Here is a 26,936-nt window from a genome sequence, read left to right on the forward strand (position 1 = left end):
AGTCAGAATAAATGTTGGATTATTTTCATGATATTTTTGGCATATGTGATTATTTGTATCAATGCTGAATAAATCTGATTATTAAAAATTTTTGCTTATGTGATTATTTGCAATAACTCGGAATTAATGGGATCATTTAAGAGAAGCTTTTCTATCTGCTACTTGTAATAACGCATGAAATTCGGAATTATATTATCATAGACATGCTTTCATATTATAACAACTTCAATAATAATAATAATAATAATCATAATAATAATATATTATGTTATATTATATTATATTATATTATTTATTTATTTTATGGTGGGACCATGGATATGGGTGGGACTTGGTGTCGTCCACCACTGTGACAGGGCGGAACCAATATTCCCGCCTGTGTTTCCCTTCGGGACAGACTCGGTGCTGCAGCGCGGAGCCTGTGAGATGGCGGTCGGCTCTCAGAACGAGTGAGACTCTTCTTGATCCACCTTGTTGGTCCACTTTCTGCCTTAGCGCGTCCCCCGCCTCCGAGCCCGACATGGAGGGCAAACCGAACCTGGCGCTGGTCTACCAGGCGGTCCAGGCCCTGTACCACGACCCGGACCCGGCCGGGAAGGAGCGAGCCTCGCTGTGGCTCGGGGAGCTGCAGAGATCGGTAAGAAAATGGAAGAGGGGCCGTGGGGACCGGACGAGGTGCCGCGGCAGTCCGAGAACGGGGTGCCGGCGTGTCCGCGGAGTCGCTTCACCGTCCCACCTGGACGGACCGGGACAGGTGATCTCGACTGCGCAGTCTCAGAGGAGCGGCTGCCGCTAGCAGCCGGGCTAAGCTAACCGAATGAATGGGCGGTTACGGAACCTGTTAGCAGTTAGCTTAGCTTCCGAGCTGCCCCGCACAAACTCTGACGGTGCGCGTGTCGTGTTGGGACGTTTCAAACCGCAACTTTAGCGTTTTTCCCGGGTTTTAATCTGCGACGCCGCCACACGGGCCGCCACGCTGATAGCGCTATTAGCATGTTAGCATGTCCAGGGGGACCTCACGTGACTGACAGGTTTAACTAAACCCCATGAGTTTCCGGTAACTGACCGGCTCCGGAGTCCGTGCCGGCCGCCCTCACCGGGTGGGCACGTCGGGATTACGGTCCCGGAAGTCCCCCGGCGGCAGGGTAACGATGCTGTTACAGACCTCGGACCAGGCGAGAGCTGCAGCTCAGATCGGGACCCAGAGCTTTAACTCAGACCAGGACCCAGATATCGGATCGGGACTAAAAGCTACAGCTCAGATAAAGACCAAGATCTCATCAGACCAGGACTAAACACTCATAGATCAAACCCTAACTCAGAACTCGGGCTCAGATCAGGACCAAGACCAGCCAAACTAGACCAGGTTTAACCAATAATAAACATCACTACAAATTTATAACTACTATTAAATAAATAGAGCCAGATTCAGTCAAATAAAAGCTTCTGTCAGTACATAGATGTGGCTTAAGGTCAGGAAACCAGAGATGCTGCCAGAGGTGACGAAGTGTATTTCAGTACAAAACATGAGTGTGAACAGGTATGACGGCACTCGGCAGGTATGACTGTGCGGAAACGGGGCCAGTGGGTGTGAACTCAGGTGTTACCAGATGCAGCAGATGAGATCTGAGCTGGGGTGGCGCGTGTAAACCGGGGTGTTCAGAGTGTTGGAAAGTCGTATAATCGTGTGTAGTGAGATTTAAATGGCCTTGCGTGTATAGAAGTGTAAACAAAAGTCTTATCAGTGTGTGAGCTCATGTGATCATATGTTTATATAGAGGCCTATTTGCATGTGGACTGGCGTGCGTGTGTGTGTGGGCACATATACATGGAGGCATAATAAACTAAGCGTGTTGTAGTGTAAATGGGTGCGTCTAGACAGGTATGTTCAGGTGTAAACAGATGCGTATAAACTGGTGTATTTGGGTGTAAATAGATATTTTGTTCAGGTGTAAACAGATCTGCACAAACAAGTATGATCTGTAAACAGACGTGTTTAAACGGGTGTGTCCAGGAGCAAGCAAGCATGTACAGACGGGTGTCTTGAGTTATAAATAGGCGCTTCTAAACAGGTGTGTTCAGTTTAAAACAAAGGGGGTTAAGCATACATGTTCGGTGTAAATATGCAAATAAACCTGTTTTAGGGGCTTATAAAATAGTTTTAAGTGTAAACAGACATGTACAAACACGCATGTTCAGGTGTAAACAGACGTGTATAATCAAGTATGTTCAGGTGCAAGCAGGCATGTATAAACAGGTGTCTTGAGGCGTAAACAAATGCCTTTAAACAGGCATTTTCAGGTGTAAACACACGCGTACAAACGAGCTTGTTCATGTGTAAAGCAACGTTTATAAACGTGCATATTCACGTGTAAACAGATGTGTATAAAGAGGCGTGTTCAGGTGTAAATGGATAAGTACGACGCCTATAAACGCCGCTTCTGTCTGCAGATGTATGCGTGGGAGATCTCGGACCAGCTGCTGCAGCTCAAACAGGACGTGGAGTCGTGCTACTTCGCCGCTCAGACCATGAAGATGAAGATCCAGACGTCGTTCTACGAGCTTCCCCCAGAGACCCACAATGCACTGCGCGACTCCCTGCTCACGCACATCCAGAACCTCAAAGACCTGTCCCCAATCATCGTCACACAGGTAGGCCCCCACCTTAAAATGGAGGTTCAACTTCCTCTTTCTTAGAAATCTGATGTTTCCTTGTCTGGTCTGCCAAACTGGAGGAAATCGTACGGTTTAAAACCAAAAAAAAAAAAAATGAAGAAGTCATGTTGTCAAGTACTTGTGAAAGTTTGTTTCTGAGGAAATGTTTATGTTTGACTGTCTCCGTGTGTCTCAGCTCGCTTTAGCAATCGCAGATCTGGCTCTTCAGATGGCCTCCTGGAAAGGATGCGTTCACACACTCATAGAAAAGTGAGAGTTCCCTCCATTCCTTGTCGATTGTAACGCAGGACGCGCAAAGACGGCCTGCTTCAGGAGGCTCACCCATTGTCTGCTCCCCCCCACCCCCCCCCCCTCTCTCAGGTACAACAGCGACATCAGCTCGATGCCGTTCCTCATAGAGATCCTCACGGTGCTGCCGGAGGAGGTCCACAGTCGGTCTCTACGAATAGGATCCAATCGGAGGACGGATATCATCGAAGACTTAGCGTTTTACTCCAGCACTGTGGTCACGCTGCTGGTAAGGACGCGCGGCCTCAAGTCCGTCTTTTTGTGTGTATCTGTTGGTCGCCAGGCTCTGTCGTCCCGTGTTTCCCTCTCCCGAGTCAATCTGAGTCGACTGTAACTGTGCTGCCGTTGCACCCTCAGACGTCATGTGTGGAGAAGACTGGCAACGATGAGAAGATGCTCATCAAGGTGTTTCGGTGTCTGGGCAGCTGGTTCAACCTGGGAGTCCTGGACAGTAACTTCATGGCCAGCAACCAGCTGCTCATGGTCCTCTTCCAAGTCCTGGTGAGACCTCCGTCAGAGGACGCGGCGTTTACAAGCGGAGTCGTTAGAATGGGACCGCAGGAAGTGACGCTCCGTTGATGTGGTGTCTCCACAGCAGAGGGACGAAACCTCTACCAACCTGCACGAGGCGGCGTCAGACTGCGTCTGCTCTTCGCTCTACGCCATCGAGAACGTGGAGACGAACATGGGGTTGGCGCTGCAGCTCTTCCAGGGCGTCCTGACGCTGGAGACGGCCTATCACATGGCCGTGGCGAGAGAAGACCTGGACAAGTGAGGACACCGAAGAACCCTGGTCGCTGTAGGTTTCATCAGTCGGCGCGAGGTTCACGTATCTCGTTTTGGCTTCTTCCCTCAGAGTCCTGAACTACTGCCGGATCTTCACGGAGCTCTGCGAGACGTTTCTAGAGACGACCGTCAGGAGTCCAGGTCAGGGTATGGGAGACCTGAGGACCCTGGAGCTGCTGCTGATCTGTGCGGGGCACCCACAGTATGAGGTACGAAATCAACCACAACACCCACAGGCCATGGTACAAACCCCCCCCCCATGAGACCCACAATACAAGCTGACAAAATGACTAACACCCATAGAACAATGTACAAAAACAACCATAACACCCACATGACAAGTTGCGAAAACAACCATAACACCCACAGTTCAATATACAAAAAACACCATGACACCCACAGAACAATGTACTAAAACAATTCCCACAGAACAAGCTTCAAAATTACCCATCACACCCACAGAACGAGCTAACATAACCACACCTCCCACAGTATACTGCACAAAATGCGGATGTCAGCAATATTAAGTAGAAAATGGACGAGAACAGCGAATATAGAAGTCACAACAACCACCACAACATTCACAGTACTTGGTACCAAAACCCAGTAGTCACTTCTTTAAAGCAGTCACACCTCCAAGAATGTGAAACACCAAAACTGCCATAACACCTCCCGTCGCGGCACAAAGTGACAATTCAACCCTCGACCTGTTGTGGAGCTGAGCTTCTGTTTTTTTGTGATGTCTGGTTCTGTTTTGTTACAAATGTGTGCGTGTGTGTGTGTGTTCCAGGTTGTGGAGATTTCCTTTAACTTCTGGTACCGTCTGGGAGAACATCTGTATAAAATCAACGACGCGGCCCTTCATAACATCTTCAGACCGTACATCCAGAGACTTCTGCACTGTTTGGCACGGCACTGTCAGCTGGACCCAGACCACGTAAGGAAGCCAGACCAGGACCGAACAGTCCCGGCTTTCCACCACCAATATTTTCGCTCTCCACCAGTCTCTGATACGGCGGCTCTGGATGAACATACTCAGGATATCCCTCCCTTACCTGGATCGACTTGCTCAGACATGCGCGGTCCTGACAAGGCTGGTTTAAACTCGGAGTTTCCCTTCAGGATGAGTTCGCGTTCCAAGTGAAAGGGGGCGGAGATTGCAGCATGTGACCAATCGCTCAAACACGTAGAAACCTTGCAGGGCAGCTTACTTTGCCGTAGAGGAGCAATTATTCTCTGGAAATATGAAGAATTCAAACGCTTAAAAATCAGGCTTGGAGCAACACCAAAAGCCAGAAAATTGCTGACTCGTCATTGTTCCTAACAGGATAACTCAAAAACCCGCTGGATGGATTTTGGTCAAAATAGTCAGGCAGGGGAATAAAGAACAGGTTCAGGAGCCTTTTCTGCAACGATGGTTTCAAGTGAAAATGGCCGTTTTCTGTTTGGTAGGACCGGTCACATGACAACGGCGCTCCGGGCAACTTTATGTAAAACGGAGCTTTTCTGAAACGCTGCCACTGCAAACGCCCACCGCGGCCAAAGTAACTAGTTCCTCTGCAGATGCCAGAGTCGAGGGACAACGTTTGTCTTCAGGGTGTCGGGACTTAAAGTCCATATTCTAATTCTCCTCTGAAGAGAATTGTTTAGAAAAATCTATATTTTTGGGGGAATTTTTACAATTTGCTTGGTGGTTTTGGCCAGATTGGGGGATTGTTGCGGGCCCCGGATCTTATATTTGACCCCCCCCCCGTCATAATAATGTCTCTGTTTTCTGTGTAGGAGGGGATCCCAGAAGACACGGACGACTTCGGGGAGTTCAGGATGAGAGTGTCCGACCTTGTTAAAGACGTCATTTTCCTGGTCGGGTCCATGGAGTGCTTCTCTCAGGTGAGCTCACGATCTCCACCTTCTGTCACGACGCCGACGTTTCACCCGATGTAGAGACGAGCCGTCCCCTCTGTCCCCTCTGTCCCCAGCTTTATTCAACGTTAAAAGACGGGAACCCGCCCTGGGAGGTGACGGAAGCCGTCCTCTTCATCATGGCCGCCATCGCCAAGAGCGTCGATCCGTAAGTGTCCGGGGGGAGAAACGTTCTCCGATGTTCTGCGAAGAGGCGTGAAATAAAGCGGGTGCTTCCCCCACAGAGAGAACAACCCCACGCTGACCGAGGTGCTGCAGCAGGTGGTCTTGCTGCCGGAGAGCGTCCACATGGCGGTACGGTACACCAGCATCGAGCTGGTGGGCGAGATGAGCGAGGTGGTGGACAGAAACCCTCGGTTCCTCGGTGAAGACCCGACGCCTCACTGCACGTCCCGCTTCAGTGTTTTTTCTCTCGTCTCTCGGCGTTGTGTGGGCTGGTTTAGTAAGCTCGTCCCGCTGTGTGCAGACCCCGTCCTCAACTACCTGATGAAGGGACTGCGGGACAAGCCGCTGGCGTCGGCGGCGGCCAAGGCCATCCACAACATCTGCTCGGTGTGCCGGGACCACATGGCGCAGCACTTCCAGGGCCTGCTGGACATCGCGCGCGCCCTCGACTCCTTCGCCCTGTCCACCGAGGCGGCGGTCGGGCTGCTCAAAGGTACGCGGGACAATGATCGTCTCTGCTCACTGGACGAGTCTGTAGATGAACTCGACTCAACTCAACTTTCTTTATAAAGCGCTTTAAGCAGCCGTAGCTGAGACAAAGTGCTGTACATTGAAATAACAATATAAGAGGCAACGTAAAAACATTAAAACAATAAAAAGGTTAAGCAATAAAAACAATCGGATGGTAAAACAATAAACAAAACATAAAAAGTTAAAACAATAAATAAAAAAAAAAAAAACGAAGGCACTAAAACCAGAGCAGAGTCTCACGCTGAGGTAAAAGCGGGGCGGGTTCGTAGGTTGTTTATATTATTGAAGGCTTCATTGCCTCGTCAGAGAGCCGTTCGCCGCGTATTACGCAGAGCGGGCTTTGGTCTGTGGGAATCACCTGTCGCGATAAATCCATACTTCAAGTAGAACTCCTGGTACTGTCTGTTTAAAAACTTTCTTTCTCTTGGAAGTTGTCGGCTCTTCTTCCGTCTCTTCACCGGCCCCTTTTCCCCCTCGAAAAGAAACTTTCCAAAGACGTCTGTTTCTTTGCTCATTTTGCTAGCTTGTGGGTTAAATGTTTGGCGCTCAAGTGACCGAGATGTAACCGAGAGAATCCGGTCATTTTTTCAAAATAAAAGATTGTTCAGACTCAGATAATTAATACAACGGAAACAGTGGCTGAAGTGTGTCACCGTTTGCTTCACCCGCTCAGGTACGGCTCTGGTCCTGGCTCGTCTCCCCCTGGAGAAGATTGCAGAATGTCTCAGTGACCTGTGTGCTGTTCAGGTGATCGCTCTTAAAAAGGTCAGTCCACTTCCTCCCGCGTTCAAGTGCGAGACGTCCCGGCAAACCCACCGACTTGAACGTGTGACTTTTCAGCTCCTGACTGAACAGTCTTCAAACGGCAAGACGGCCGACCCCACCGTGTGGCTCGACAGGCTGGCTGTGATCTTCAGGTGAGTTGGCCCTTGTCCGCTCGCGCTCTTTCCTCAACGGGCGGCGCTCATCGGGTCACCGTTCTGCCTTTTCCCACCCCCCACCCCCCACCCCCCCCCAGACACACGAACCCCATCGTGGAGAACGGACAGACGCATCCCTGCCAGAAGGTCATCCAGGAGGTACGAAAACAAAATACCACCTCCACCCGCCTGCGCCCGACGTAAAACTCGCCCGACAGCTCGCTGAAAGCGTTTGTGTGCCCTGTGCAGATCTGGCCCGTGCTGTCGGAGACGTTGAACACCCACCAGGCCGACAACCGGATCGTGGAGCGGTGCTGCCGCTGCCTCCGGTTCGCCGTGCGCTGCGTGGGCAAAGGCTCCGCCTCCCTGCTGCAGCCGCTCGTCACTCAGGTGCGAAATGGGCGACGCGTCCGCCGTGCCACGCCGGTCCCCCGATCGGGCCGTGCCGTGCCGTTGCCGCGGAAGCAACTGACTGTTCGGTTGTCGTTTTCCCCCGTCAGATGGTGAGCGTGTACCAGGTGTACCCACACTCCTGCTTCCTGTACCTGGGCAGCATCCTGGTGGACGAGTACGGCATGGAGGAGGGCTGCAGGCAGGGGCTGCTCGACATGCTGCAGGTAAACTCCCCCGCCTGACCTCGGCGTTGTTATTCGCCGCAACGGTAGGGATCTATACTCCCAAGGGCCCTGGAGGCAGACGGCCTCTCTGCAGTCGTACTGAGTGAACGAAACGCCACGTGTGTTGGAAAAGACATGCTTTTATTCAAATGCACATAATTCTAATACTAAATGTTTAAACAATGATAAAGACACAATTAAGATAAGATAAGCCTTTATTGATCTCACAGTGGAGAAGTTTACTCGTAACATTCAGCTCTTAAGGACTCATGAGGAAAGGAAAGACAAGGAATGTGCAAACGGTAAGAATAGAGGTATCTTCTATACAATGACTATCAAATAGGACTAAAAATAAGATGAAAATCACAAACTATAATAAAGTATAATAAGTTCCAAAGCAAAATATACAGTAGGATGAGATACAAGGAAAATAAAATATGATAGGGGTGGCAAAGTGTAGGATAAGTACAATAAACACTATAGTAAAATAAATAGATACATTACACCTGAAAACAAGAAGATATTCAACAGTTGTAACTAGACATTATCATGTCAAGGCCACAGATAATTCTACACAGTATAATGTGTTGTGCAAAATGACAAGATTTATTATTATTATTATTAATATGAATGTATTTATTAATAACTTAATGCTACTAATAATGAAATATCAAGCACACAGGAGATAAATATTAAAGTGTTGAATGTTATTATACAAATGTAAGCCCAGATTTGACCCTTTCCGTGTGCGTTTGATAATCTTTGTTTTTGCGTACAACAACAACAAAAAAAGAAAATCTGCAATCCAAGATGGCGGCCAGACATTGAAACTTTTAGTGTTTTGGCCGTTTAAGTGTCTGCTCAGCGAGACGTTTGTCAGGAAAACCCCGTCCGTCGTCTGTGTTTGTCTGCTCAATTAGCTGTTTTAAACCCGTCTGCCCTCACGCGGCCCCCCGCCAGAGCGTCTACCGTACATACGCGGCATTCCAAACATTTTCAGAGACAAACGACAGAAGAACAAGACACCGCGACACCTTCGCTCACCGTGTCCTTAAACGGACGAGACGTAGGCGGACGGCGGTCCGATTTCCAACGTGAGCAGCGTCTGGCCGTCGGCGACGTGAGAACCATCGTATCCTCTTTGCAAGAGCGGTCGGAGGAACGGCCGCGTCAGGGATTCCCAGAATAGCGGCCTGGCGGACAAGGTTTCAAGTTTTAAAAAAGAGAGACGAGACGAGACGGTGCACTAGAACACTCGTCACACTCGTCCTCTGCCCCCCCCCCCCCCCCCCCCCCCGGATACATTTCAGACGGTCTCGTCTTGGGAAGGCGTCACTTTTTTAATATACTGATAGAAACGTATGGAATCACTAACTAACATCGATCCTAACTTGCGTGATGTTTCTTCGGGGTTCACGGATATTGTAGAGATATGAAGAGCAGAATGTGTTATCACAGCACCTGCTGGTTAAACAATACAAACACCTACTTTATTTATTCAAATCAGGAAATATGCAGTTTCTGTAGTTTTGAATTTTGTTGTGCAGTACAGTGATGCATCACCAGGGGGTGATAAAGAGCCGCGGAGGGGTTGAGAAGCACTTTTTATAAGCTGGGAAATGCTTTTATTTAGCATTTCTGCTTGAATCTTCTCAGAGTCACACATTTGTTGTTGTGCCTCTATGAGCAGGCTCCTCCAACTTGAAAAACCTCATATATTTTAGATATATTGCTATTAACACAATGAGTAAGGATATTATATTCCATAACAATAAAATCTATCATATATGTATATTTTTAATGATTTCTGAATTGACTGATTTCTGCAACTCTTTAAAACTGATTTTATTCCGTTTGTGTTGCGCAGTTATATCGAAAATGGATCGTTATCAAGTTATCAGCGTTAGATAATGAGATCAATTCACAAGTCTGATACACAAAAGCTTCAGCCTTCAGTTTATAATATATTAGCAAGCGACAACGGGATTTTACTCACTTTGTGTCAAGAAGTTGTTGATCTGAGGATCATCACCGGTGTGTAGAATGATGATGATGATGATGAGGGCCTCCTCTTCCTCCTGCAGGCTCTGTGCATGCCCACCTTCCAGCTGTTGGAGCAGCCCAACGGCCTGAGGAATCACCCCGACACAGTGGACGACCTGTTCAGACTGGCCACCAGGTGAGGCCAAGGGAACATGCATGATGATTCTATTAGTATATTTCTACGATTCTATTCAACTCTGATTCTATGTACGATTACACGCGGCTCTACATATCTATTTGTGTTTGTCTATACTACTTTACGACTTATAATTCCACTTCTACATGTGTGTGATTTAACTTGTTTATTGCTGGGATTCTCCTTCAAGTGTCGACTTATTCGTAGTTAAAGTTTACACATCGTCTGTGGCTGATTCTACGTGTGTGGCGTCTGCGTTAACTAACTCGCGGCGTGGCGCGTCCAGGTTCGTGCAGCGGAGTCCGGTCACGCTGCTGGGCAGCAGCATCATCGTCCACATCATCCAGTGCGCCATCGCCGCCACGTCGCTGGACCACCGGGACGCCAACTGCAGCGTGATGAAGTTCGTGCGGGACCTCATCCACACGGGGGTGTCCAACGACGTGAGTGACGCCCCCCACCCCTCCCCTCCCCCGCGGAGGACAGCGAGCGCAGGCTAACCTCTCTGTGTGTGTGTGTGTGTAGCACGAGGAGGACTTTGAGCTGCGGAAGCGCCTGATTGGCCAGGCCATGGAGCAGCACGGCCAGCAGCTGGTGACCCAGCTGATGCACTCGTGCTGCTTCTGCCTGCCGCCGTACACGCTGCCCGACGTGGCCGAGGTGCTGTGGGAGGTCATGGTGTTCGACCGGCCCGTGAGTACTCCCATTACTCTACACACTACCTGAAAAGTTACTCTCTAGCAAAATGGTCGCAGTTGGATTTGAGGTGTTTCACCGGCAGTCGGTAGCAATCGATCAATGAGTTGATCTTGTGATGTTCAGTAGTTGAGTTTAGTCAAAAGTTATGAGGTCTTTAAAAAGTAATGGGGTTACTTTACTAGTTACTCCAGGTAAGAGCAAGTACTTATGAGGCAAAGTTACTATTTAATTACTTATTTACATATTTACGGTTTCCACTTTAAAATTGGGTGTGGTTGCATTACTAGTTACTGTCAACTGGAACCAGTAATCTTGCATCATTTAATAGTTGATTAATTACTAGTAACTACTTTAAAATCGTCTATAAGCATCGAGTAACTAGTTTCTCCATGAATTTCATCCTGTGGTCTTCAGTAATTTGTTACTTGCTCTAAATAAAGTAGGAGTTATTTTACCTAGTTACTCACTGACTAGAGGAACTAACACCGTTAATATTCGATTAGGTGCTTATCACTCACTATAATGTATAGTTATTTTTCTAGTTACTGCAGATTAAAAGCCACTTTTTACTCGGTAAAGTCACTGTAGTGTTGTTTACTACTTCTTAAGTTACTATTTACTTGTTTTGTAGCTGGAGTTACGTTGGAGTAGGAGAGTGATTAGTAGGAATCGCAGCATGAACTGGAGTGAAGAGTCTCCTTGAGACTTGAAGTAACTGTAACTGAGCGAGTATTCCCTGGCTCTGTGCTTGCAGACGTTCTGCCGTTGGCTGGAGAGCGCCCTCAAAGGTTTACCGAAGGAGACGTCGGGCGGCGCCGTGACCGTCACACACAAACAACTCACAGACTTCCACAAACAGGTCACCAGGTGAGGCAATCGGACACAACGCCGCTATGGCGAGCGTCTCGTCGGCTCCTTCACGAGCGTCGCCACCAGCGGAGCGTGGAACGTGGCGGCCGGTGCCACGCCGGTTAGTCACGATTCCCGCCGGTTAGTTCGGCCGCGGAGGTTGTGACGGCGCCGTGTCGGGACTCGCCCGTCTGACGGCGGAACGCGGAAATGCTGGAGTCCACGGCCAGCGAGTGGAGACTCGTCCCAGAACCCCCCCCCCGGGGAACCTCGCCTGAGCTCGCCAGGCCGTAACCATGGTAACGGGGCTCCTTTTCCGTCTCCTTGCTTTCAGTGCCGAGGACTGTAAACAGGTGTGCTGGGCCATCAGAGAGTTCACCAGACTGTTTCGATAGCTGCGACCGTAACACAACCACAGGTAACTAGTTACACTGCCACCACACACAACCACAGGGAACTAGTTACACTGCCACCACACACAACCACAGGTAACTAGTTACACTACACACAACCACTAGTTACACTGCCACTACACACAACCACAGGTAACTAGTTACACTGCCACTACACACAACCACAGGTAACTAGTTACATTACACACAACCACTAGTTACACTGCCACTACACACAACCACAGGGAACTAGTTACACTGCCACCACACACAACCACAGGTAACTAGTTACACTGCCACCACACACAACCACAGGGAACTAGTTACACTGCCACCACACACAACCACAGGTAACTAGTTACACTACACACAACCACTAGTTACACTGCCACTACACACAACCACAGGTAACTAGTTACACTGCCACTACACACAACCACAGGTAACTAGTTACATTACACACAACCACTAGTTACACTGCCACCACACACACAACCACAGCTAACTAGTTGCACTGGGAACTAATACTGCACATAACTAATCACTGATAACCAGTCACCAGGTAACTAATAACGCATTGGTGAGAGATGTTTATCGTTTGTCCATCAGGTGGTTCGTTTGTGTTGTTTGTCCTTCAGGTGAGATGTTTGTTTTGTTTGTTGGGTGTTTGTTCGTTTGTCCCTCAGGTAAGATGTCTGTTTATTTATTTGTTTGTCGACTGTCGTGTTTGAACGTTTGTCCTTCCGGTTTGTTTGTCGAATGCTTCTTTGTCCATTCAGTGAGATGTATGATTGTTTGTTTTGTTTGTCGAATGTTTCTTTGTCCTTTAAGTGAGACGTGTGATTGTTTGTTGAACGTTTGCCCATCCGAGGCCTGGGAAGTATTCCAGAAAGTGGGTTTTGTGGAAAGTCCCAGCATGTTAACCCTGAAACGAGGGAAACTGGGGGGGGGGTTGTTTATATAATTGATTGGTCAGATGCTGCAAGCTCCGCCCCTTTCATGTGAACGTGCACAAGTAGGTCTGGGTTGAACTCACAAGCTGCTTCTTGGTAACGCTGATCAGGGATCAGTCAACCCAGCAACCAGAGAGATCCTAGATATGTTTGTCACGGTTCGTAGTTCAGGCCTCAGGTGAGTCGTTTTGTTGAATGTTTGTTTGTTTGTTTGTCCCTCGGGTGAGACGGTCTTGTTTGTTTGTCCCTCAGGTGAGATGTTTGTGGGTCGCCACCGGCGACAGAACGCCTGCAGACGAGGATCGGAGGGACGAAGGTGACTTTGAATGTGAATCAGGACGAACGGACTCCCCCAACCCGCCCCTCCCCCTCCCCCCCTCTCTCGCCTCGGCCCACCCAGCCACCGGGGGGCCGGGGGCGGGCCCGGCAGGTGGGCGGGGTCAGGACTGGCTTGAGCGGCGGCGAATCGGAGGACTCGGGAGGACGTGCCTGGTCAACAGTTTTTAAAAGAATCTTTATTTTTTTGATGTTTTTGTCCGTGCCATAAAAAGAGCCAAAAGAGTTCCAATGATGCTTTTGGCGGAGCGGCGGCCTGGACAATGCTGGAGGATTCGGCGTCACCTTTGACCTTTTTAACTTTGGCTGAATTTTAGTTGTTTATCCACAAAGTGAGACAGAGTGAACTCTGGGTAAAGAAGCAAAGACTGACACCGTGACATCATCAGTGATGTAGCCTTGTTGTAAACAATAAACGGCTGAAACAACAACGTGCCACTTCGGTGTTTGCGTGGAGCTTAACCGCCGCAACCAGAGGGGGGCGGCCACGAGTCCGCACGCGCGTGCAGGGCTCAGAGGAGCCGCGGGTCAACGGTTCGATTCCCGTTCGTCTGAAAGTCTGTGGTCTGTTGCGCCGCAAAAATCTACACCTCGCTTAATGTGAGCTTGATGTCAGTTAGCAGCTAATGCTAACATGTAAAGGTAATCGGCAGCTCCGATGCAAAAATAATGGGGTGAGTTAGCTGTTGTAAAGCTAACATGTAAATGGGTGGCAGTGAGTGAGCAGTGACGATGCTAACGTGTCAATGGGCGACTGAGTTAGCATTAATGTGAACCAATGACATTGCAATAGCAGCTGTTATGCTAACTGCTTATGTGCAAATGGGTGACGGTGAGTTGGCCGCATTAATGCTAAAGTGTGTAAATAGATAACGGTGAGTTAGCTGCATTAATGCTAACGTGTGTAAATAGATGAGTGAGTTGGCAGCTATAATGCTAACTGCTATCGTGTAAATGGATGACGGTGAGTTAGCCACATTAATGCTAAGGTGTGTGGATGACCAGCATCATTTGGAGGAAATGTAAAGACCGCCAGCATCTCAGACTTCACGAGGACTTCCCCCCCCCCCCCCCCCCCCCCCCCCCAAAAAAAAAAAAAAAATGTAGGACACTCCAGCCTGGAATCACTGTTCAATGACTCGGAGGTCATTTTGTTCAGACGGGAGACAAAATGTCAATTCTGAATGTTCGGTGTGTTTTCAGCAGAATCCGACTCGAGCTACTGGAACCATCCGTATGTTTTCTGAATGTTTGTTCAGACACCCACGACGTATTCCAGCCCAAATACACGTCTTAAAACCTGTCTGAGATGATCTGCTGCCGAGATCGCGGCGCCACCTTCCAGAAATAAAGAATATAAACCATCTGATCCAGAGCTAAACACATTTTTCTAACTTGTTGTATTAAAATCTTCACGGACTTCGAGGAGTCGACAAACTTGTAGTGTTTGTTGGTGTTTTTATTTATTTTTTTTTGTTACGACAGCTTGAAGGACTGAAATGTGTGACTCCTCCGAACCAGCTGAGTGGCTTTCAGGTGTTTCCGCCCTGCGGCCCTCTGGGTAACGGCGGGGGCGTCGCGAGCGCAGCTCTCCTTTTGTCTTCGACGTTTACGTGCCGAGACCCCGTCAGCTGCTACGATCTGGTCCGACCGGTTCCCGATCGCCCCAAGCCGCTTAGAAGACTCCCAAGGAGCAGCCGTGTCGAGATTCATCGGCCAATCATTCCGTGAAGGTAACTTTCATTTCTTGTTCGTCCACTAGGGGGGGGGGGGGGGGGGGGGACAAAAAAAAAAAGTGGTACAGAAGCACCTGCTAACATTTTCATGAGCAAGAAATCTGTACAAGGGTGAGTTCACGAAAACCGTACCAAAGAATTGAAAGGTTACATGTGCAGAACTTGTCCTGATGGTGGCGCTGCTACTATATTATGATATTTATGGAAATCCTGAACAAACGGCTTCATTCGACGGTTTCCTTTGAACAGGAGTTCACGAAGAAGAAAACTGATGACTGGTCTTAATCTGCTGTCCGCTTCAGGAAAAAGTGTCTAAACACAGGATTACCGTATATTCCAGAATATAATTTTTTTTAAAGTCACGTTTTAACTTGTTTCGCTATGCGCCGATACATCAATACTACTAGATGTCACTGTATGCCAGCAGGTGTTACTGTATGCAAAAATTATTTATTTTTTGGCATTATTTGATGGATGCAAATTATAGTCTGAAAATTACAGTAATTTATAGATCCTGCATGTGTGTTACATTTTCAGAAGACTACAGACTCAAAGATGTCAGTGTTGGCAGCTGTCCTTGCTCTGTGGCTTTTTATTTTTATTCCTGGTGCAAAAGTGTTTCGATCACGATCGTCAAACAAACCATTTCAACCCTTCTATAACTTGACCGTCGTAACGTGTTCACAGCTGTTCTCCAGGTTAAACTGTGAGGAAATATCAAGGCGACAATGTTACACTGAGCCGGATAAATCAGACCTTTTTAAAAAAAAGGTGTCGTCATCTTCTTCTGTAGAAATGAATTCATTTGGCCTGCTGCCATATTCAGGAAGTAAAACTATTAGTTTTTATTTCTCAGTGAACTGAAACTACAACATTTCCTGAACATTATAGCTTCTTGATATTTTCTCCACTATCACTTAATGTAAGTGCGATGTTTTTCCACTGTAAATGAAGCAGCAGAGTAGCAACCATCTGCACAACATTGGACTGAACAGTGATACCACTGATGGCCAGTGGGGGCAGTGTTGTGTGGTCTAGCTAATGAAAGGAACAAAAGAGACCACATGAATGTCGGATCCTTTTGGAGAAAGCCTGCATGAATATCTATATCTATATCTATCTATCTATAACATGACCTCATCTGGACACCAGGACAAACAATTATCTTCTATAACACAAGACTATAAACTGCACTGGACGTGTTTAACAGCCACACCACCACAAGAGTCGCTTCACATTTGAAACACGCATAACAGATATAATCCAGTGTGGCTGCTGATAAACAACCTCGTGTAAAAAAACAACAAAAACAAAACTTTTTTCTTAGTTCATAAGGCAGTGTATTTCCAGAGTTCTTTAAATGTTACGGACAAGCAGGTTTGAAGCAGCGTCAATTTCAACTCATCAAGCTGTGAAGGTTTTAACGAAAGGAGCATGAATCCCTGGTTGTGGAACCGGTGGCAAAGAGGGACTGGTAGAGTCCTGGTGTTCATAGGGGCAAGGTCCAGAGCCCCTGGGTGTGTTTCTCTAGGAGACATGGGGGTTCCAGGGCCCCTGGATGTGTTGGCTCTGCAGGAGCCTCTGGAGCTCCTTGAACTGCTCCACCGTCTGGTCCTTCACGTCAGGGTTGGAGATCTGCAGGCGGATGCTGTCTGTGGACCAGCTGAGTTCTCCGGAGAACATCTCCGTCAGGATCCGAGCCACGACGGGAACCACCTGAGAACATGAGGGTAAGAAAGTCTGTGAAACAGGAGCCAGAGACAAAAAGAGCTGGTTCTTGCATGATTTCGTCTGTTGTGTTAAAGGAAGCATCAGTGTTTCCTCGGCTGAAGGAGGTTCTAAAGGTAGCATTGAGCCTCCTTTCCTTTGCTTATTGAGAATTACAATCTTCCTCATCATGGCCGCCGCTTAAAACACTTCCGGGGTTCAGGAAAAGTGGAGACGGTCCCGGATGTTCAAAACTGGGTTAATTTATAACCACTGGTTGAGCCCAAACCGCCGGTTGAATCCTTTACCCGCCATTCACTAACCAACTGTAAAATATATATTGTTTAAAACATGGTTAGTTATCCCGTTAGTTGACGTCGCCGTCAAAGTTAACTCTGAGGTGGTTGGCGTCCCTGTAAATGCAATTTTTATCACAATCAAATTGATTTTGATCCATCTAAACATTAAACCGTGCAACTGAGTGTGACTCAATTTATCTCTGTGCTCCCCAAATATTTAGCTTGCCAGTAAGAGTACACTCAGTACAATGACACAATCACTATACTTGGTTTAAGACTCAAGTCATTTTGTTGTGGAGAAAGAGGGAGAAGTGGTTTTTCTGAGTGATTTGGAATGAAGTAAATTTTTGACATTTCTGCTTAAACCATTCACGGATCTGTCAGGTTTCCAATGTTGATATATCAAACTCAAGCCTCTTTCAAGTCAAGTCCTTTATTTATGTAGCACTTTAAAACAGCTGTGGCTGAAGCCAATGTGCTTCATGTAAAAGACAAAAATAAAAATAGAAGCGTAAAAGCAGCAAAATATTATACAAATAAACAATAAGATTGGCAACAATTTCCCCCAGCCCTTCAGAGTGGCTGGGGGAGGAGCCTCAAGGGGGCGGGGCCTCGTGGGTAGGAGCCTCAAGGGGCGGGGCCTTGTGTGGGAGGAGCCTCGTGGAGGAGATCAAAGGACCTTTGATCATTTTGATCTTCTCCAGTTTTTCAAAGAGCCATATATGACACATCAAAGGACAGATAGCAGATAGAACCCATTTGGCCTTTTCCTTTCAATCCGGATCAGCTTCGTTCAGCGTTGGCAGTCACTTGTTTTCCTCCAGATTCCAGTTCGATTTCCAGTTCTTCCCCTTCCAGCGATTGTGAAACGCGACAGCGATTCTCTGAGATACTTCATCCACTGCAAGATTCTTCTCAAGGATTTGATTCCACACAACATTCTCTATTTCCGTCAAAACTGTGAGTTGAATGCAAAAAAGTACATCTGGTGACCTTACCAATTGTCAATTTTCTGTGAAAAATTGACAATATATTATTCCAAATATTTGCTGCAGATTGTTGTGACGACACGATGAACAACTTGACGGCCCCGCCACAGCTTCCAGAGATGGAGACCGGAGAGGGGAATGTGCTTCACGGAGTGGTCCACATTTTGAATGTAAGTTGTTGTTAAATACAAGTATTTCCAGTAGAACCACGTAATTTTGGATGTAAATGAATTGAGAGGAAGATTGAAGACCACAATAACGTTTTCTAAGGTAACTGAGGCAAAAAGTAAATTGAGCAAGTCTAATGATGGTCTTTGCTTGTGTTTGACAGTACATTAGTGGCGCTCCCACAATTAACAGGCAGTCCCTCGCTGGGGAGGTGATGGGAGTTGCAGCCATGTTCTTGAAAAATCTGAACAAACACCAGGAGAAAATCGGTGCTCTGGAAAAAGCGCTGAAGGACCTGCATGAAGAGGTGGAAAATGGCCAGGAAACAACAAGCCATGGGTTTCCCTCGGTGCAGGAAGGTTTCTTTTCAGAAGTGAAGGCTTCACCTGAAGAAAAGCACCTGGAGGAGTTGGACCTCGCAGAGTCTGTCAACAGGTATTTGTCGTCTCGTCGTCTCTCTGATGATTTTGAGTCTTTTTAAACAAACAGACCAATGAAATAGATGCTGTGTTCACATATTTAACATCATTGTGCTTTTGCAAGCTGTTCAGTGTAATAATTGTTTATCTTTCATTGTGAACTTTTGCAGCAACCATGAGGTGGAGTGTGACGATTGCAGCTCTGAGGAGGATGAATACATTCAGCCTCTTTTCTCCAGCATCACCTTCAGTGAAGAAAAGTCTTCAAGCAATGAAAAGCACCTGGAGGAGTTGGACCTTGCAGAGACTGTCAACAGGTATTTGTCACAACTTTCTCCCTCTGATGATTTTGAGTCTTTTTAAACAAACAGACAAACAAACCAATGAAATAGCTGCTCAGTGTTACGGATATTCAACATAATTGTGCTTTTGCAAGCTGTGTAATGATTGTTTATTTTTCAATCTTGCAGCAAACACGTGGTGGAGTGTGACGATTGCAGCTCTGAGGAAGAAGAATACATTCAGCCTCTTTTCTCCAGCATCACCTTCAGTGAAGAAAATACTTCAGATAATGAAAAGCACCTGGAGGAGTTGGACCTCACAGAGTCTGTCAACAGGTACTTGTGACAACTTTCTCTCTCTGATGATTTTGAGTCTTTTTAAACAAACAGACCAATACAATAGCTGCTAAGTGTCACAAACATTCAACATCATTGTGCTTTTGCAAGCTGTTGAATGTAATGACCTGTAATGTTTCTCTATCTGATGATTGCAGCTCTGAGGAGGATGAATGTATTGAGCCACTTCTTGCCAGCATCACCAGGTCCAACAGCAACCATGTGGTGGAGTGCGACAATTGCAGCTCTGAGGAATATGAATACATTCAGCCTCTTTTCTCTAGCATCACCTTCAGTGAAGAAAAGGCTTCAACCAATGACAAGCACCTGGAGGAGTTGGACCTCACAGAGTCTGTCAACAGGTATTTGTCACAACTTTCTCTCTCTGATGATTTTGAGTCTTTTTAAACAAACAAACCAATGAAATAGCTGCTCAGTGTTGTGAATATTCAACATCATTGTGCTTTTGCAAGCTGTTGAGTGTAATTATTGTTTATCTTCCAATGTGAACTCTTACAGCAAACCCATGGTGGAGTGTGACGGCTCTGAGGAAGATGAATATATTCAGCCTCTTTTCGCCAGCATCACCTTCAGTGAAGAAAAGAGTTTCAACAATGAAAATCACCTGGAGGAATCAGAGCATTCAGAGTCTGTCAACAGGTATTTCTCCTAACTTTATCTCTGATGATTTCCAGTCTTTTTAAACAAGCAAACCAATGAAAAAGCTGCTCAATGTTACAAATATTCAACATCGTTGTGCTTTTGCAAGCTGTTGAGTGTAATGAATGTTTATCTTTCAATCTTACAGCAAACACGTGGTGGAGTGTGACGATTGCAGCTCAGATGAAGACGAATATATTCAGCCGCTATTCGCCAGCATCACCTTCAGCGACGAAAAGACTTCGAACGACGAAAAGCACCAGGAGGAGTTGGACCTCGCAGAGACTGTCAACAGGTATTTGTCACAACTTTCTTTCTCTGATGATTTTGAGTCTTTTTTAAACCAAAAGACAGATTCAATAGCTGCTAAGTGTTACACATTCAACATCATTGTGCTTTTGCAAGCTGTGTAATGATTGTTTATCTTCCATTGTGAACCCTTACAGCAAACACGTGGTGGAGTGTGACGGCTCTGAGGAGGAGGAATATATTGAGCCACTTCTTGCCAGCATCACCAGGTCCAACAGCAACCATGTGGTGGAGTGCGACAATTGCAGCTCTTACGAATATGAATATGTTCAGCCTCTTTTCTCCAGCGTCACCTTCAGTGAAGAAAAGTCTTCCACCAATGAAAAACACCTGGAGGAGTTGGACCTCACAGAGACTGTCAACAGGTATTTTGTCCAAACTTTATCTCTGATGATTTTGAGTCTTTTTAAGCAAACAGACCAATACAATAGCTGCCAAGTGTTACACATATTTAACATCATTGTGCTTTTGCAAGCTGTTGAGTGTAATGATCATTAATCTTCCAATGGGAACTCTTACAGCAAACCCATGGAGGAGTGCGACAGTTGCGCTTCTTATGAATACGACTATATTGAGCCACTATTTGCCAGCATTACCTGGCCCGGCTGCAAATATTGGTCCAAATACAGTCCGTCTGACGTGAACAAGAAGGACCAGGCCCCGGCACAACATGTCTCAGAACAACCTCCAGCCTCTGTCAACAGGTATTTGTCCAAACTCTACCACTCTGAGGAGTTTTAGTATTTTAAGAAAAAAGACTAACTGAACTGAAACTACCAATTTTCCTTCTTGCTTATTAAAGATCACCACAACCTAATAAAGAGGAGACAAAGGTCACGACCTCTGACTGCTCCTCTAATCCGACGGAAAAGAACCAGCCCAACAATAATCAAAGTAAGCATCTCAATGACAAGACAAGCTGTTATTCATCTTTGAAAAATGACTGGATCGGTTGGATGGGCTTTGTTTTATATCTGGTTAATTAGAGAGCTGCACTAACCTTGGTTGATGGGCTGTTTAACCAGCATTGTTTAACACAAAACACATTTTGTTTTTTCAGGTTTGGGACAAGGAAAGAAGTTTGTGAGCAGAAGACAAGCAAAGAAAGCAAAACAACAGAAGAAGAGAAGAGCTTCGCAATGGTGAACCAGAGAAGCCATTTTCTGGGAGCCTGTTTGTTTTCTGTTATTTAAATATGTAAATAAAACCCAATTTTGTTTGAAGTCATGGGAATGTCTCATCTGTAATTTGATGCCTTTGGGAGATATTTTCAGCTTCCCTCGGCTTCATTATTCACATTTATACACATTTTGACCCGGGGGGGCAAACTTTCGATCCCCACTGTATAAAAAAATGAAACCGTGTCAAAAACATCCAAATACTGCTGTATTATGATGAGTCTTGTTAGAGCTGGTAAGTCGTTTCCTCAAATTAATAAACCGAGGGAATGAGGTAATTTAATCTCTGGATTCACGAAGGGAGAGTCTGTGTGCGGCTGCGTCGCTCCGCTATCACTTCTTTATAATGAAGCCAGACTTTGGGCTCATCAGTAACTAGTAAACAAACTACATACTACTGTAAATGAAAACCAGGATTGTTTTGGCCATAAAATGTGTCATAAAATTGTATTTTCCCTTTGGCCACTCCAGGGCCCCATAAAGGCGTAACACCCGGCTAAAGTTAACCGAGTTTTGAACAACAACAAAACAGTCCTGTTAAAGTTAAATGTATTTAACGGCGGGTTCAACGATAACCCAGTTTTGAACAACCGGGCGAGGAAAAGGAGAAAGGAGGGACTATTCAGATGCACCCGAGGTGTGTTTGCGATGCACTGCCCCCTGCAGTTTGGGAGCGGAAGTATAAATATGGTGTAGTATAAATGGCACACGCGTTCTCCCGTGCTGGTCACGCCCGTCACGCCCATGCATCAAGCATTAAAACCGCCGTAAGTCACAATATGAGGTAAAATCAAACCGGAAGAGTCAGAAAACCCCTGAAGTGGTCGGAGTGTACCGACTAAAACCCTGTCGGATGAAGCGCTTGCTGACCTGGACGATGATGAGTTTCTTCTCTTTGGGCTTCTTGTCGGGCCAGTCTTCTCCGAAACAGAAGTAGAGCTCAAAGGGTGGCGGATTGGGAGCTTCGCCTCTCTGGAACAGAATCAACTCTGCGGACACGAGAGCGTTTGTTAGAATCTCGAGCGGCTCGACGTGAAGGAAGCAAATCAACTTGTGCCGAAATGAAAGACCTTGTAGGAAAGCGTTCAGGCTAAACACTTTGATCTTCTTCTCCCTCTCCATGGGGTTCGGGGATCCTTGTTCTGGCATGCCCGGACCGGACCAGAACACCTTGCACTGGCACAGGCGGACGGCGTAGATGTCCTGCTCCCAGATTTCCAGGATCAGACCTCGGTCCATCACGTCCAGCAGGGCCTCAGTGTAGAAACGCTGCTTCTGGTTCTGGATGTCGGACGTCCCCGGGAACAGGACCTGCTGCAGGGTGACCGGACCGAACAGGTCCACCTGCTCCGGGGTCGGCTCCAGGTGTCCGAAGTACAGCCGGCAGCCCTGCGGGTTACTGACGGTCAGGGAACCGAGGGTCCGGCCGCGGTACTGGAACTTCAGGTCGAGATCCGTCACTACGGCAACAAGACGGAGAAGACAACAACGTTAGAGCGTTAGAGCGTTGAGCGGTGGCGAAAAACCATGCGGGTGAGAAAACACACGGCTGAGATGCCACGCGCTCGGCAAGCAAGTCGTTTCACTCCCACAGGTTCACCAACGGCGCCACAACGAATCCTGTTTAACCACAGAACCTGTTCCAGGCGCCACCACACCCGACCTCAGCCAGCAGCCCAGGCGTGACGTCCGGAAGGATGACTGACGCTGAGTAATCAGAGTACACAGGATACTTAAGAGTATCACATAGTTCTCACGATATCGCAATGTATCAGCAAGAGTACAACAGAGTATTGGGAGTATCTGAGCCTAGTCAGAGGACCACAGTACATATCCCAGAGAATCACCCAGCCACTGTAATCAGACTACCACAAAGGACGCAAAGTACCAGACGACTTAGGGAAATTTCAAGCATCATTTAATATTTAGAACGTCAATATCAGAGTACAAAAATACTCAGTACTGTGAATATCAACCCATCTAATCAGAATACAATAAGTACTCAGATCACAAAGTACACCTCACAGACCAGGACTGAAGGGTTCAGGACCAGATCCAAACCTGAACACGGGTTGAAGCCTTCAGAACCACAAACCACATGTTGGAAAAGCTACAGTCAGAACGTAGTTGCAGGACCAGAACCAGAACCAGTACCTCAGGGATCTGGACTATCAAAGTGTATCCAGGTTCCTATTGGATCTCTCAAGTTTAGATTGGAACTCAGAGTTCAGGTCTACCTGGATCTACCCCCCCCGGGTCAAACTTACGTGGGATGCTGCTCAGCAGGTCGTACTTGCAGGTCTGATGGTTCTGGGCATCACCCTGGTCCTGGATCCCCCCCATGCTGCTGGCCTCCATGGAGTCCGACCCCAGGTGGGCGGAAGCAGCGGCGGGGGGCAAAGAGTTCAGGTCCTGGAGTCTGTCGGAGAGACCCGCAGGATGGCCATAGCTTCCCTGATCCACCATCTGACCCGGAGCGTGGGCGGAGGTCATGGGGAGGTCGGAGGTCATCGGGAGGACTTTGTCCGGCAGCAGCGGCGATGAAATTACCTCTTGACGTCCAAACGCTCCGTTCGAGGACAGTGCAAAGTGACCGACATCTGAACGAGGCTGGAACGAGCCGAAGGAGGCCAAGTCACTGATCCTGGGGTCTGAGGAGACGATACATCGTCAGGTGACATCATCGGCTGCAACGTTTCCATAGCAACATCGAAATAGGTGCTTGACTTACTGATGTTGAGGTCCATCATGTTGGGCATCTGGACAGAAGAAGGTCGATTAGATCCATAAAAAGACTGAAGAAAGACTCAACAAAAGTTGTGAAGACCTCGTTCTTACTCACCTCCTCGTCATCGTCGTCGAATCCGTCTGAAACGCAAATGAACAGTCTTTCAGTGACTCAGTCCAAATGTTCGGACGCACTGTGCTTCTGACAAAGTTGTCTCCACAGGTGCGACCGCTCACCCTCACCTGCGTTCCCGGGCTGATCGCACACTTCGTAGATCTTGTACGGCTGGACTGGCGTCTCCTTGGTGCCGTCGTACTTCAGCTGGAACTCTCGGCTCTTGTTCAGAGCACAGCGGAGGTTCGCTTTCCACTTGGCCGGGTCGGGCTCGTCCAGGCCCTCCTGGTACTTCCCCGTCTCCAGAGCCCAGGCCTACGACACAGACGGAGGGCCACAAAACGTCCGGTTCAGAACTTAACGTACAAATCAAGGAAGCCCAGGACTCGTGAAGTCAGTGGTCTAAAATGAGCTGATGTCACTTCAGTATTTCGAGTCGTTTAATCCTCAAAATGTTTTTGTTTTTTATCTTTTCAGTCTGTGGCCAATTAAACCTCTTAATCAACCAAAAACTAACTCAGGGTTGAGTGTCTTGCTCAAGGACACTTCAACATGCGAACAAGGCAAGTTGGAACCTTCCCGACTGAGAGACAACCGTCCTACCAAGGTACGCTCTGCTGCCTCTGTAGCCTCTTTGCTAAACTGGCTAAATACTGCAGTTAAGTCCAGGTACCGTGAAAAGTCTCCCTAGTCGAATCGTCTGGTTACTGAATTGGTCTCAATGTATAATGAAATATCCTGAATACTGAATTGGCTTTAATCCAAAATGTCAGAATCTAAACGCGAGACCAGGCTGGTTATATAATAGTATGAGTACTGGTCCTACTCCAGTGTCAAACTGGCCAGAGGTTTGTGATGAAATGTCAGAGAACGTCTCAAATAATCAGTGTTACACATGATCAGAAAAAAAAAAAAAATCCCTCATCCTGTGTTTTCTGTTTCAACCTTGTACTCTCTTATCCATCAGAAGCGAAAGAGGAAGCACCGAAAGAGGAACCGGGTAAGTCTGTCCAGAGCACTTCTCAAACTGTGAAATGAAACTTCGCTGCAGGAGGAAGTCCAACTTCTTCTGTGACTGACTGAATCACTTCACCTCCATTCAGTCAATGAAATTATCCTTCACTAACGACTCAAAACAGACGAGATTCTGTCGTGGAAATCCGCCGCATGGCCTCAGGAACTCTTCTGATAGCCATAATCTCTTAACGACACTCTTTAAAATCGTTTTCTGTTACCGCTGGAAACAATTGACAAAAAACTGCATGTGTACATCTATTTAAAAAAAACAAAACACTATTGGCACTATTTATAATCATATTAAATATTCCTGAAAACCACAAGTGAACGATTCTGAAAATCCCTGTTTGCACGACAAAATACGGCAGATTTCTTCATCGCGAATAAAGAAAGAGTTATACGTCAGTTTTAGTTTGTAGTTTGCGATACGTTTTGCGTTTTCATCTCAGAGAAGTTTCGCATTTATACGGTGGCGTTTTGAAAACGATATCTGTTTCCACCGAAAGAGCAGAAGCGTTGAAGACGGCGTCGTTGGCATGCCAGGCCACTAGTTGGCGCCGTTGGTTGTTTTCGCAATGAAGCCGCACAGAGGAGAATAGGCTATTAACATTAACAATGGGCGTTCAGTGTCAATATAATAATTGTCAACTTTAAAACTGTCGAGGGAAATTTGTCAGACATCGCCACCCCCCCCCCCAAACAACCTCAGCGACCTTGAACAGAGGCCGCCCAGCAGGGGGTCACACCTTGAAGATGGTGTTCTCCTCGTCGGAGGACGGCGTGTGGCGCGTGGCGTGCTTCCAGGGGATCTGGAAGAGGCGGTGGTCGGCGCTGAGCCACTGCAGGCCGGGATACCTGCCGCCGTTCACCTGAGCCAGCAGCCAGGGCTTCAGCCTGATCCTCCTGGGCTGGATGCTCATGGCTGAGGCAGGGAGGGGGGGGGAGGAGGGAGGGAGGGAGGGGCTGGAGGAACCCCGGAGGGAGAGACTCGCAGCCCTGGAGACCTGAGAAGAAGAAGCATTCCACAAAAACAAAAACATTTATTTATATAATCAGTAATATTGATTAATTTATTTGTTTATTTTTTGTAAAATTATTATTAATGATGCAACGTCAATGACGGACTCACCTGATCCAGATCCCGGTCCTGATCCAGGACCTGTCTCTATACCCCGGTATCTACCTGACCCGGTAAACGGCCGCGTGTTCGATCGCCCGAAATGACGTCACGGACGGGCGAATAAAACAACGTAAACACGTAAACAAAGCCGGAGCCGGGCGAACGCGGCGTCGGTGAGTCCGAGAAGTTCCCTCAAAGTTTCTTTTTATGAAGTGAAACTGAACAAAAACAACTTCCTGTCAGGGTTTTACCTGCTGGCAAAATAAAAGCCGAACACAGCGTTTAGGTTTGTTTAAACTCAATTTTGAAACCAGGCAAAAATAAGATTTGTACAGATAAATTAATTGAATACGACAAAAATGTAATTAATAGTTTAAAAAAATAATCTTTTATAAATAATTTAGAAATTTCTTCAGGTGACTTCCGGTTCGTTCCTACTGTTTTCAGATGTTGGTGAGAACCTCCCTTCCTACTTCCGCCTCACACACACACACACACACACACACACACACACACACACACGCACACACACACACACACACACACACACACACACACACA

At 47.1% G+C, this 26,936-nt stretch overlaps 2 protein-coding genes across 2 annotated transcripts; one reads left to right on the forward strand and one right to left on the reverse strand.

The window, feature by feature from the left end:
• Positions 1 to 413: 413 nt before the first annotated feature.
• tnpo3 (transportin 3) lies at positions 414 to 14,328 on the forward strand. Its single transcript, XM_080518214.1, has 23 exons — positions 414 to 637; positions 2,452 to 2,652; positions 2,852 to 2,925; positions 3,037 to 3,193; positions 3,322 to 3,465; positions 3,560 to 3,735; positions 3,821 to 3,959; positions 4,541 to 4,687; positions 5,533 to 5,640; positions 5,730 to 5,821; positions 5,898 to 6,037; positions 6,140 to 6,331; positions 7,043 to 7,134; positions 7,210 to 7,286; positions 7,388 to 7,448; positions 7,539 to 7,679; positions 7,790 to 7,906; positions 9,991 to 10,085; positions 10,372 to 10,528; positions 10,611 to 10,778; positions 11,539 to 11,651; positions 11,968 to 12,051; positions 13,231 to 14,328. The coding sequence occupies exons 1-22, from the start codon at positions 521 to 523 to the stop codon at positions 12,026 to 12,028; spliced, it is 2,769 nt and encodes a 922-aa protein (XP_080374340.1). The 5' UTR covers positions 414 to 520; the 3' UTR covers positions 12,029 to 12,051; positions 13,231 to 14,328.
• Positions 14,329 to 15,661: 1,333 nt separating this feature from the next.
• On the reverse strand, positions 15,662 to 26,560 carry irf5 (interferon regulatory factor 5). The gene is made up of 9 exons (XM_080518202.1): positions 26,385 to 26,560; positions 26,002 to 26,259; positions 24,367 to 24,553; positions 24,239 to 24,264; positions 24,128 to 24,155; positions 23,664 to 24,047; positions 22,467 to 22,856; positions 22,267 to 22,385; positions 15,662 to 16,766 (listed from the first exon to the last, which is right to left on the reverse strand). Exons 2-9 carry the CDS (start codon positions 26,173 to 26,175, stop codon positions 16,578 to 16,580), a joined length of 1,497 nt encoding a protein of 498 aa, XP_080374328.1. The 5' UTR covers positions 26,176 to 26,259; positions 26,385 to 26,560; the 3' UTR covers positions 15,662 to 16,577.
• Positions 26,561 to 26,936: the final 376 nt, after the last annotated feature.

This window comes from Blennius ocellaris (assembly GCF_963422515.1).
Source record: "Blennius ocellaris genome assembly, chromosome: 22".
Classification (NCBI taxonomy): domain Eukaryota; kingdom Metazoa; phylum Chordata; class Actinopteri; order Blenniiformes; family Blenniidae; genus Blennius; species Blennius ocellaris.

Coding starts and splice junctions, on each gene's coding strand:
- tnpo3 (XM_080518214.1), top strand. CDS start 521: ATGGAGGGCAAACCGAACCTGGCGCTGGTCTACCAGGCGGTCCAGGCC. Junction 2,653..2,851: donor CCCCAATCATCGTCACACAG/GTAGGCCCCCAC, acceptor CGTGTGTCTCAG/CTCGCTTTAGCAATCGCAGA. Junction 11,652..11,967: donor TTCCACAAACAGGTCACCAG/GTGAGGCAATCG, acceptor CCTTGCTTTCAG/TGCCGAGGACTGTAAACAGG.
- irf5 (XM_080518202.1), bottom strand. CDS start 26,175: ATGAGCATCCAGCCCAGGAGGATCAGGCTGAAGCCCTGGCTGCTGGCT. Junction 24,554..26,001: donor AGGAGAACACCATCTTCAAG/GTGTGACCCCCT, acceptor TCTGTGTCGTAG/GCCTGGGCTCTGGAGACGGG. Junction 22,857..23,663: donor CCTGCTGAGCAGCATCCCAC/GTAAGTTTGACC, acceptor TTGTTGCCGTAG/TGACGGATCTCGACCTGAAG.